We start from the raw sequence: 12,578 nt of genomic DNA, 5'->3' as shown, positions 1-12,578 counted from the left end.
GCTGTCCAGTGTAGAGAACTGTGTGTGTCGTTTTGTGGGCCCGTGTATATGTTTGTGCGTCTGTCTGTGTGTCAAAATGTCAGAAAGAGTGATAAAAGTGGTTGGAATTGTGCTAAAACGATTGATGAAGTAGAGATAAAATGGAATCAATGATTAGTGACCAATAAAAGGCTACTTATGAGTGATGAGATCTTATTGAGGAAAATAATTCCAAAATTTACAAACGAAATTAATAAAGGGGAAGATTTTAGGAAATACAGTTATAAGTTACAAATGAACATGAACGTGAACGAGAACGGGATGAACGAGCAATCGGGGCACACGCGTATAGAGGGTGTAGCGGGAGCAATGCACCGACGCCAAGCAGTCGGCACGGGGTGTTTAAATGGTCCGGTAATTAACAGGACAAATGAGAGTCAGCTGGGAGGCTAACGCGGAACCGGTGTGTGCGTCTCATCAGCCGGGCGAGACAGGGCGGGAACGAGCGCTGGCGGAAAACGCCCCCACTCAGCTGAGAAAACAACAACACAAAAGCATGGCATGGGACGTGACAATAATACTAATCAACAACCCTGACATGACCGACACGGGTCATGACAGTTTTATTGTTTGATTGTTTAACACGAATGTCTCTCTCTACACCCATTTTCTATATGGTATGGTACAATTTTATTCATGTACAGGTATTACTGTAATCATAAACCCCCAGAAATAGAAATTATAAATGTTAATTTGTTGCGCAAAACGACGGACTAATTATGTTAGCTAATTGTAGTGTTTGCTTGTTTTTGAAAGCTGATAACGATAATTGGTTGTTTGTAAGTAAATTGTTCGGTAGAACAGTGTTCTAGACCCTCAATTGTTATTGTAAACAGACATATTTTACAGGTTTTTTTTTGTTATAACATGAATGTCACTCTCTCTCTCTCTACCTATATATATATATATATATATATATATATATATATATTTATTTTTTTTAAGCATTTTTGAAGGTGCGGCGCTACTTCGCGGATTTTCAGTTTTCGCGGGTGGTCTCGGTCCCCATTAACCGCGATAACCGGGGTATTACTGTATTAGCACTACCAATTTGACATTTAACTGCTAAATTGAGTCATGGGAATTCCCATGTCTCAACAGGGGGGATGATGATTGATATCCATAGTACAGGACATTTGCTGTACCACTAGCACTACAAACCTTTTTCAAAGAATTTTTGTAGGTCGTGTCTAGTGTGTAGTAAACATAATGTTCAAGGGAACATGAGACCAAAAAGGAGATTTGTACCGACAAAGCATCTTAACACACTACCAAATTAGCCATTTGAGCAAACAGTGAGTGCAAAAAATGGTTTCATGGACCTGTGTTGCTGCAGAAAAACAGCAAAGTGATCCCACTTGCATGCTAGTCACAGCAATTGGATCCTATGGCGAGAGCCACGTCAGAGTGTGATCAAGCAGTCTTCACCGCTGCTTTAAAAAATCAAAAATGACATTCTTGTCCACCATTTACATTTACATTGCACGGCGACCCAATTGTCACTGGGACATATTACACTGACAAGGTGCGGTGCACTCAGCCCAGCGTAATTTTTTCCCAGACCAGTAGAAGGCACGCCACACGACTATGGAAGCCGCGTCCAAATTACCACCAAACCGCGACCTGACCTTATGGACACTTTTCTCCCGACTGGAGAGACATTTTTTATAGGATTGCAAATTGAAATTTTGTTTCAAGGGATATTAAAATCTGTAAGTTCAGTACCAGCAGCAAAATGTTCTGCATTGATTCAGGCTTGTGAGACACAAAACCAGGTGCACATTCCAGACTGATAAGTGCTTGAGAACCAAGGTCACAGACGGAAATCACACTGACTTTTATGTGACGGGAGTACTAGCAGTGTGAGACCAACAGATAACTTGTAAGAGAGAAATTGTTAGAGTAAGCAGGAAGAGCGTAGGCGGGTGTGAGAAAGTCAAAGTTTGAGGTTTCCCATCTTGTATGAGCTGTATGGTTACAATGTGGACTGACAGTCAAGATACATGTTCATGTGTTCTGTCGACATTGGGCAAACAGGGGCTTTAAAACCACAACAGGAAAAAGTTGTGTATAAAACACGTCTAAATAGTTATTTGTAAATGCAAAATTCACTTAACAGAAAATGACTCAATTACAATTGGAAACTGCCTTGCTGACAATGCAGCGAAGGCAGCAGCCCAAGGCATGACCTCTAGGTCGACACAGCACTACAAAAAGGGGAATTGAACACACACATACACACACACGGCAAATCAACTTGACAATTTGATCTCACGCAGGAAAAATGCACCACTAATTGAACACACACATTGGGACAACAAAGGTGCAAACATTGCTGAGGACAAGATCAGCAAATTGGCAGATGGCAAATCCTGGCTGCCTAAATCATGAAGGGGCAGCAAGAGTGACACATGAGCGTAGTCATGTGTCAAGAGGGGGAAGTATGATATGAAATTATTCCCACATACAGATATAAAAAAGATTTTTTTGAAGACAATATGTTATTCGTTTGAAAAACAAAGTATTAGAAATGCAATATTGTTTGGTTGTAATTAATTTGTTTTCAAAATGAGCTAAGTTGTTTCCAAGAACACATGCTGATGTTAAGACAGTTGTAAAAGTATTGTGTAATCGAATTATCCCAACATTTGGTATTTCAAGAGTGATTTAAAGTGAAAATGACGCATTTTGTGAATGATGTAACAAAGTGGGACAGTTGCTGCAAATGGCATTTAAACCTGACAATATGACTTGACGGTTTTAAGAAATATTAAGGCAATTTTTATGCAGTCGCCAGCCTGGTTTCATTTGAACTGTTTCATTGCAATCAAGTTTTTAAAAAATTGTATCACTCATTTATCACAAAACCCCGGGCTCCAGACTAACCTTTTTTTACTCGGAGCACAGCAGCCTGTAACTTGAAATTTTAGGGGTGAGAGTCGAAAATCTATGGGTGCACACTGTAATTTGACTTGTGTAAATGCTCAACTTTCCACAGTTTTTTTACCCCATCCATCCATTATCTTTACCACTTCTCCTCACAAGGGTCGCGGGGCAGTTTTCTACTGACTTACTGAATTGTGCAACAGGAGTTTGTCAGCAACAACAAATACTAAGGAATAATTTAAAAAAAATCTGCAAAAGTACTAGTCGCAATATCTCAAATATTGAGGGCAAAAACATTTAGGGACAGTCTGTGGTGCCGTTAAAGTGCTTTTCGGTCTGTTTATTCCGAGTTAAAGCGAAGATTAGTCATAATATAATGACTTGACTGATAATAATTATACACACTCATCGCTGATAATTGTAACTTTACTCTGGATGGTTTTATCTTCTTTAAGCTACTCAGAGGCATCATATCAATCATTGGGCATTGAACAACAATGCAGAAAACTTACCTCTGCACACGGGCACCTTGCCAGTCCAGCTACCATCAGAGCGGCAGAAGCGGTGCTCTGAACCCCCAGAAAGGAAGTATCCTGGCTGACAGGTGTATACCAGGGTGTATCCATAGGAGGCTAAGTCCAGGCCCACCACATCAGAGTTTGCTGGGCTGCGTGGCTGCTTGCATGCATGAGCTGGAGAGCAGGCAGATGGCAAAAAAAAAAATCAGGATACGCACACAAACCCTGAGACACATACTTTGTACATACAAATTGAGCAGGCTACACATGGATAATTAGGGGCTCAGTGGGGGAGAGAGGAAACCCTGGAGGAGGCTTATGTGAAATTTGCTGAAAAGAGAATTACAAACATTTTAACTAAGCCCGGTGAGCTATAAAAAATTTGCATGGTCCTAATTTAAAATTATAAATGTATTTTGTGAGAGAGATTTGGCCTTTCAGAAGCACTGCTTAAATATCAACAGAGAACTGGAGATTCTAAGTACCGTATTTTCGCAGTCATAGGACTCGCTGCCTCAAAGGGCGCAACACCTGTTGAGGGTGCTATTCCTGTCTTTGAAGCACACACTGGGCGCGCCGCCTCAGCTGCTTTTAGCATAGCAATAGCTCAGCTGCTCAGCTGCTTTTAGCATAGCAATAGCTTGGCTGCTCGCGCTGACTCAGCCCATGGCAATTCACTTTGCCTCAATACCATAAGCAACCGCCACATTTCAAAGACAGTTGCTATGATACCATTGACAATCGCTATCATTAACAATGACTCTAACCAATAATAGGTATCATGGCAATAGTCTACAAGACTACGTCAGGGGAGGGACTTCACTGGTCACCACACTCCTTAGAGTCACTGTTTCAAAAAAAAAAAATAAATAAATAAAACCTTAGCATACAAGCAAACAATGAAACAAAGAAATAAGATTAACACAAAACATGTATCTCTCATGCCATCAATATACCAAAAAGAAATAAAAATAACACAAAATGATATAGCAATGGCTTCTTGGGAGCCATTAGAGCAATGCCTTCTTGGAGCCACTCAGACTCAGCCAAATCACATGGCTGTTTAGAGAGATTTGCTGTCATGCTTTGGGCTTTTTGTCTGTTGTCTAAACCTGGGACGTTTCTTGCTTGCAATAACATAAATGATAAGACAGACTACAACATTGTGGACAGCTGCCCTTTTGTCCAGCTTTCTCCCACACCATCACCCAAACACCATAGTCACATAATGTATAGTCATGGTCACTTTGAAGCATAGATGACTCACACTTTGTCCAGCAGGGTGTGCTAACATGCACTCCGAACAGCCCAATGAGTAAAAGGGTTGATGGTCGCGAGTGATACTTTGTCCATATAATGAGCGCAGCCGCCTTACAAGGCGCTGTGTAAGTTTAGGGGAAGATTTGGGACTTTTAAGTGTGCCTTATGACTGCGAAAATACGGTAATTTGAATGCCATAGGATGTTGACTATTTAAGTACAATTCAGTTTTACTTTTGCAATATGTCTGGACATTTTGTGAGCAAAATTCATTAAAGTCATCGTGAATGCAGAACTGTCCCCAGAACTCTATATTTTTGATGATACTATAAGATACTGGTGTCAAACTCAAGGCCTGGGGGCCAGATACGGCCCGCCACATCATTTTATGTGGTCTGTGAAGGCAAATCATGCACGACTTCATATTTCTTGCTAAAATACCATCCATCCATCCATTATCTGTACCGCTTGTCCTCACAAGGGTCGTGGGCGGTGCTGGAGCCTATCCCAGCTATCTTCGGGCAGTAGGCGGGGTACACCCTGAACTGGTTGCCAGTCAATCGCAGGGTTAAAATACCAAAATTGCAAATTGTCATAAATATATATATATTGTAGTATATAATATATTGCAAGCATGTTTTCTTCGTTACCAATCAGACTTTTAAAATGAATTAAATGGTAGTAAGATACTGGGAGAAAAATGAGTTTGACACCCCTGCTGTAATAAAAAAATCACGCAGCACTGTTGCAGTCTGTTTTCTTGAGCGGCGCCCTTTGCGACAACCGCTGGCAAGTATTACCATAGAGAACATTTACAGTACATATTCATAGACCCCTACTTTGAGAAAGGCATATTGAATGTGGCAAAGTGAAGTCATTTGCGAGGGGGCCTCATTCACTTCGTGCTTGGAGAAGTATTATCAAGCCAAAAGTAAATGGATTCATACTGAACATACTTTTGATTGTATTATGTCATTCTACCTCAATTATATGAATATAATTTGACAATTTTATGGCTAATACGGTGGCCACATCCAATATGGCGGATAAGCTGACATAAAACTCGGAACGGGCCACCAGACTTAATGTGGCATCGGCCGCCGGAATAAAAAGGAAGAAAGTAAAAGAAAATGGATCTTTACAATAGATGTCCTACAAGTGAGTGGCTCCTTTGGTTAGTTTTATGAAATGGGTTCAAATGGCTCTTTCGTTGCAGACCCCAATGCAACAGGTCCGTCCTCACGTACTGTGATTGCATCAAGGATAGTCTGAAAAGCGTAATGTCGACAAACTTAACATCACCTAATATCCGAAAACTGCTGTCGATTGTCACCCAACTTTATGTTGACATCTCTACTTAGAGTTCACTTGAAACTGAAAATATTAGGACAATCACCCTAAGAAAGTTCCATCCATAAAATCAAAATGATTTTTAGGTTAGTCTGGGTAACTAGATATGTCCACATACAGTTTGGTGATGATTATTTACGTTAAGTACGTTAAGTTCAGTGTTTCCGACTGTCCCGCGCACCAGTCTACCGCAGTGACCTCAGCTCTCGTCATTTTCTCTCTCTCTCTCTCTCTCTCTCTAATCTCGTTGCACACTTGAGTACAATGACAATAAAGGGATTTCTGATTTCTGATTTACAAACGTGTAACATATTTTATAGACACATCATGCCACATTACACAATGGCACAGAAAAAAATGTGCATGATTCTTGCACACCAACTTTGTTATTCGTTATGTATAGGCTGAGGCAAAACATTATTTTCAATGAAGGGTGTTGCAGATCAGACTAACCATCAAAAAATACAATACAATACAGTTTTATTTCAATAGCGCATTTCACAACAGACCATTGACCGCTCCCTGGCTCAGGCAGTCATTCCCTCCAGCTTGAAAACACTTACCATCATTCCCGCCGTACCCAAAAAGTCACCCACAATCCACCTGAATGACTACCCTCCTGTTGCTCGCCCACCAGTCATAGTGAAGTGCTTTGAGAGACTGGTTCTCCAGCACATCAGAGACTGCCTTCCTACTATTGAAACTAGAAGAATTTTCACCAGATGACTCAAATAGCTCTGTTTGGGAAGACTTTGCTTTGTTTATCATACAGCTCTGGGATGGCCACTTGATAGAAATACGTACGCCACGGCATTTTATACCTTTTGTCGAGCGTCCGGATAATTTTTTTAAACCTCTCTTTCGTGACGGCGTTTATTTGCTTTCGCCCAGTGAAAAGTTATTGAATTCGTGATTTGTCGATGCTGTTTGGACTTCTTATCATAAAGTGTTATAATAAAGGGGTCTTTCATTGATTTTTGAGTAGATGGTCTTACATCGGGTCCCACTAATGAGTCTGAACTGGTTATATGGGGGCTCGTAATAGCGATTCAAATGGTCGGACAGGTTTGTTGTATTACCCCGTGTTGCAGCAACAACGGCGAGGCACTGTCGGCAGAGGGTTTTTTTGTGTGTTGTATATTCCTTTTTATGGCTTAAAATAACTCTATATTTCGGATGTTGACTTTCTTTTGGGGACTAAACCTACTGCCGCTTCTGCTGCCGTCCCCTCCTGTTTTAAGGGCAGACAGCAGTGAGAGTGGAGGCGGGGCGGGGGTGGGCATTGACTAATTAGCAGGGGGCATGAGCAAGACGGTCTGTGTAGTCTCAACAATGTAGGGCATAGTGTATCGTGCTGCTTTTATGAAACAAACCAAAAGTCTTAGTGTTCTAAAAAAAAAAAAAAGAACATTGCACGTGCTACAATGTGACTATTGCATCGCAATCGCGATGTTCAAACCGCATATCGTGCAGGCCTAGTGGAGAGGGTCCACACGTTCAAGTTCCTGGGAGTAGAGATCTCCGATGACCTCTCCTGGACACACAACACCACAGCAGTGATAAAGAAGCTCCACCAGCGTCTGCACTTCCTGAGGGTCCTCAAGAAATTCAACCTGGACAAGAAGCTGCAGCTGGTCTTCTACCACTTGTCCATTGAGAGCCTGCGGACGTACTGTGTCCCCACCTGGTACGGTGGCTGCACTGAGGCAGACAGAGTGAGGCTCCAGAGGACAGTCAAAACAGCACAGAGGATTATTGGCTGCCCTCTCCCCTCCCTGTTGGACATCTACACCATCCAGTGCCTCAGCAGAGCTCTCAATATCATTAAAGACAATACTCACCTGAGTCACACCTGTTCGACCTGTTGCCCTCTGGCAGGTGTTGACAGGTGCATCAAAACAAAGACTAACCAAGTGAAAAACAGTTTCTTTCCGAGAGCCATCTCCATGCTGAACTCTCCCACACACCTAACCTAACGTTGCAGAACAGCGACATAATGTGTTTTTATTTTTCCAATTTTGTATTTATTTATTTATAATGTTTAAATAATCTATTACAGTGAACCCCCGGTTATTGCGGTTAATGGGGACCGAGACCACCCGCGAAAACTGAAAATCCGCGCAGTAGCGTCGCACCTTCAAAAAACAAAAAAAAAACAAAAAAAAAACACTGTGTATATATATACTTCGCACCTATATATATATATATATATATATATATATATATATATAGGTGCAAAGTAGCGGTACACCTTCAAAAATGCTTAAAAAAAAATATATATATATAAATATATACAGTGAAACCCCGCTACTTCGCGGTTCACCTTTCGCGGGTTCAGTGCTTCGCGGGTCTAAAAAATATTCAGGGGCATTGTAGTTTCGCCGAGCGGCACAAGGGGGCGCTGAAGCGGTTAGACGGCCGGCGTGCGCCGAAGAGGAGAGTGGACGAAGAAGAGAGTAGACGAAGAAGAGCAGGTTCCCCCGGACACGATTGGTGGCGACGTTTCGCGCGGTTCGGACCGTATCAGAGCTCCGGCCGGCGTGCGTGGCAGTTAAGCCGTAGATGAGCACCTTCCCCGGGCACGGGCGGTGCCAAGCGGGCCCTAAGTTTAACCGAATGGAAGCTCCCGAGGAGGAGGGCATGCTCGCGTCACAGTAAGCCGAAGAGGAGCACCTTCCCCGGGCACGGGCGGTTCCAAGCGGCCCCTAAGTTTAACCGAATGGAAGCTCCCGAGGAGGAGGGCATGCTCGCGTCACAGTAAGCCGAAGAGGAGCACCTTCCGCCCGGGCACCGGCGGAGCGCGAGGCTGTCAGTTATGAATGAATAAATAAATAAATGAAGAATGCCACCTTTCATTTCACAGTCATGATCCGTGCCTGTCATGATCCGTGCCTGTCATGCCGCGTGTGTTTTTGTTTTTTCAGCTGTGTGGGCGTTCCTCCAGCGATCGTCTCGTCAGCTGCTGCGAGACGCGCTGATTACACTGACTATATTGTGATTATAATAAATATCTTTGTATCACCACCTTTTTTCCCGTGTCTGCGTTTGGAGAGTCCTGTTCAATCCTCCAGCTCTGCTGGAGGATCATAACATTCACAGGGCACACCGGACGGCGTACCAGCAGGTAAAAGTCGAAGTAATTAAATAAATACAAAAAGAAGTAATTGAATAAATACAAAAATAATGGCTGGGGAATAAAAAAATAATAAGTTTTAATAATAATTAGTTTTTTTTTTTTGTTATAACATGAATTTCACTCTCTCTCTACCAGTATATATATATATATATATATATATATATATATATATATATATATATATATATATATATATATATATATATATATATATACATATATATATATATTTTATTTTATTTTTTTTTAAGCATTTTTGAAGGTGTGCCGCTACTTCGCGGATTTTCAGTTTTCGCGGGTGGTCTCGGTCCCCATTAACCGCGATAACTGGGGGTTCACTGTGTGTATATATATATATATATATATATATATATATATATATATATATATATATATACTGGTAGAGAGAGAGAGAGTGAAATTCATGTTATAACAAAAAACAAATTATTATTAAAACTTATTATTTTTTTATTCCCCAGCCATTATTTTTGTATTTATTCAATTACTTCTTTTTGTATTTATTTAATTACTTCGACTTTTACCTGCTGGTACGCCGTCCGGTGTGCCCTGTGAATGTTATGATCCTCCAGCTGAACTGGAGGATTGAACAGGACTCTCCAAACGCAGACCCGGGAAAAAAGGTGGTGATACAAAGATATTTATTATCACAAAATAGTCAGTGTAATCAGCGCGTCTCGCAGCAGCTGACGACATGGCGCGAGACGATCGCTGGAGGAACGCCCACACAGCTGAAAAAACAAAAACACACGCGGCATGACAGGCACGGATCATGACAGTGAAATGAAAGGTGGCATTCTTCATTTATTTATTTATTCATTCATAACTGACAGCCTCGCGCTCCGCCGGTGCCCGGGCGGAAGTTGTTTCTCTTCGGCTTGACAGCCACACACGCCGGCCGGTCTCCTTCGGAGCTCACGCACGGTCCCGAACGAAGCAAAATGTCACCGCGCGAGTGCCCGGGCGGAAGTTGTTTCTCTTCGGCTTGACAGCCACACACGCCGGCCGGTCTCCTTCGGAGCTCACGCACGGTCCCGAACGAAGCAAAATGCCGCCGCGCTAGTGCCCGGGCGGAAGTTGTTTCTCTTCGGCTTGACAGCCACACACGCCGGCCGGTCTCCTTCGGAGCTCACGCACGGTCCTGAACGAAGCAAAATGTCGCCCCCGATCGTGTCCGTCGCCACCAATCGTGTCCGGGGGAACCTGTTCTTCTCCGTCCACTCTATTCTTCGTCCACTCTCCTCTTCGGCGCACGCCCGCCGTCTAACCGCTTCAGCGCCCCCTTGTGCCGCTCGCCAAAACTACAATGCTCCCGAATATTTTTTAGACCCGCGAAGCACTGAACCCGCGAAAGGTGAACCGCGAAGTAGCGGGGGTTCACTGTATATGTATTTGAATTGGAGCGGGGAGCTCTCTAATCTCGTTGCACACTGAGTACAATGACAAGAAAGGGCATTCTGATTCTGATTGTATTTATTTTTTTTAATGTCCAGCGATAATCAGCTCAACTTTAGTATTTCACAACACAAAAATATAAACTATAAGGAAATAAAAGTAAAAAAAAAAAAATAAATGTGTGTCTGCGTGTGTATGTGTATGCGGACAGCTCAATGTACAGACTGTAAAGCTACTCCTTAATAGTGATGTGCCCAGGGTTACACCATCTATCATTAACAAACACAGCCAGCCCTCCTTAAAAAGGTTTTGCAGATTTCAGAACTCATTCTGTTGTTACCATCATGTGTTGCATAATCAAAAAAGACAAATGTACCTGTTCCAGATGCAGCCATGCAAGCAATAGCCAAAATACCTCCACAACGCTTCACAGATTAGGTTGTGTGTTTTGGATCATAAGCAGATCCTTTCTTTTGCCAAAATTTGGCCTTTGCGTTACTTTGGGAGAGGCTAGGTTTGGTCTCATGAAACTTTGTTCCAAAACCTTTTGAGGCTCATCGCGGCACTTCTTCAAGAAATTCAATTGCGCCTATCGATTCTTCTTATTGATGAGTGTTTTGCATCCTGTCATGAGGCATGTATATATTTCTTCTCTCTAGTCTGTTTCCAACAGTGGATTTTGAAACCTTTACCCCTGCCTTTAGGATATTGCCAGGGATGTGACTGACTTGTCTTTGGGTGCTTCTTCATCGCTCTCAAAAGTTTCTGACATCAACTGGCGTTGATACCTTTAGTTGACCTGATCAATGTCTGTTGCTCAGTATGTTCATAGTTTCTTTCTTTTTAAGGACATTCCAAATTGATGTAATTTATTTGCTACACCCAATGCAATTAGCCTGATTTTTGCCCCTTCTCTCAGCTTCAATATGGTTTGCATTTCAAACATAGACTGCTCTCTGGTCTTCATGTATGCTTAACAGCAAATGCATTTTTTACAGTTGAAAACCTAAACCACAAACGAGCACCAATTATTTTTTAAGCAATAAATTTAAAAGACCAACACATGAGTAACTTCAAATACCCATCAGTCATATGTTCCAATACTTTTGCACACTTAAAAAGTGGGTAGCTTCAAACAAAAAACGCTCTGTCCCAAGTTGTTTATCACACATAAATACCACAAAATAAAAGCTGAACTTCTGTCTGTTTGATCTCTTTTATTTAACTTATGTATCTTTTGATCTGAAAACCCTGTCTCCATTTCACAACAACAAAAAAATAGATGACTCGCAATTGGAGTACTTTTGGAGAGGTCTGTAAAAGTGTTGAATAGTAGGCTGTACTTATATTTGGTTAACAGATGGCTGTGTGTATTGGAAATGATCAGATCTGGGCAATCTGCCCCGGGGCGGAACAGTCCAGCCCTCCGGACGCCCATTTTTTGGGCAGGGGGTGGGGCGTGACACATTTTAAAAAAGGCCTTGCTGGAGGTGGATTTTAATCTGGCGCTCGTGCGTGTGAGTCAAGGCGGGAAAAAATTCATCGCAACCTACTCGGCGAAATGGGCAAACGACAAGTATTGCCTCGGAACGCGTCAAAAGTGCCACAACCAAATGTGCATACTTATTTAGGGTTACTTATGAAGAAGAATGAGATGAAAAAGAAGAAGGAGACAAAGAAAGGAGATGAGGAGGAAAAGGATACACAAGTTGGGTTTACATGGAGACTTTTTTGTCATTTTGTTTTAAATCCTTCAGAATGAAGATCTCCTGTCACATATCTACGGGGTCAGGGGCTGACAATTTTTATGAATAAGGCCAGAGGGTTGAGGCCCGAGATGGGGGACTGATCGGATAAAAAGGGTCAAGTGCCCAGCTCTGGAAATGATATAGCAGTGAACTTGAAGTACAATTCAGAGGCGTTTGCTTGCAAGCTGCAAATGTACAAACCTTAAAATGTTCAGATTGTTTTGTAGCT

The 12,578-nt window shown here is 42.1% G+C and overlaps 1 protein-coding gene across 7 annotated transcripts in view; it reads right to left on the bottom strand.

The window, feature by feature from the left end:
• LOC148329655 (CUB and sushi domain-containing protein 3-like) overlaps positions 1-12,578 on the bottom strand; it is a 493,599-nt gene that overhangs the window by 75,214 nt on the left and 405,807 nt on the right. For all 7 annotated transcript variants that reach the window (XR_015845569.1, XM_088306210.1, XM_088306213.1 and 4 more), the window contains one exon: positions 3,438-3,617. Coding sequence is in view for 6 of the 7 variants with exons in the window: in XM_088306210.1 (XP_088162336.1) it covers positions 3,438-3,617 (180 nt within the window). In the remaining variant the exon portion in view is untranslated. The remainder of the gene's footprint in view (positions 1-3,437; positions 3,618-12,578) is intronic.

Source organism: Idiotropiscis lumnitzeri, chromosome 10, assembly GCF_059441095.1.
Source record: "Idiotropiscis lumnitzeri isolate Australia: NSW breed Sydney's pygmy pipehorse chromosome 10, RoL_Ilum_1.0, whole genome shotgun sequence".
In the NCBI taxonomy this organism is placed as follows: domain Eukaryota; kingdom Metazoa; phylum Chordata; class Actinopteri; order Syngnathiformes; family Syngnathidae; genus Idiotropiscis; species Idiotropiscis lumnitzeri.
This window is presented reverse-complemented; position numbering and strand designations above follow the sequence as displayed.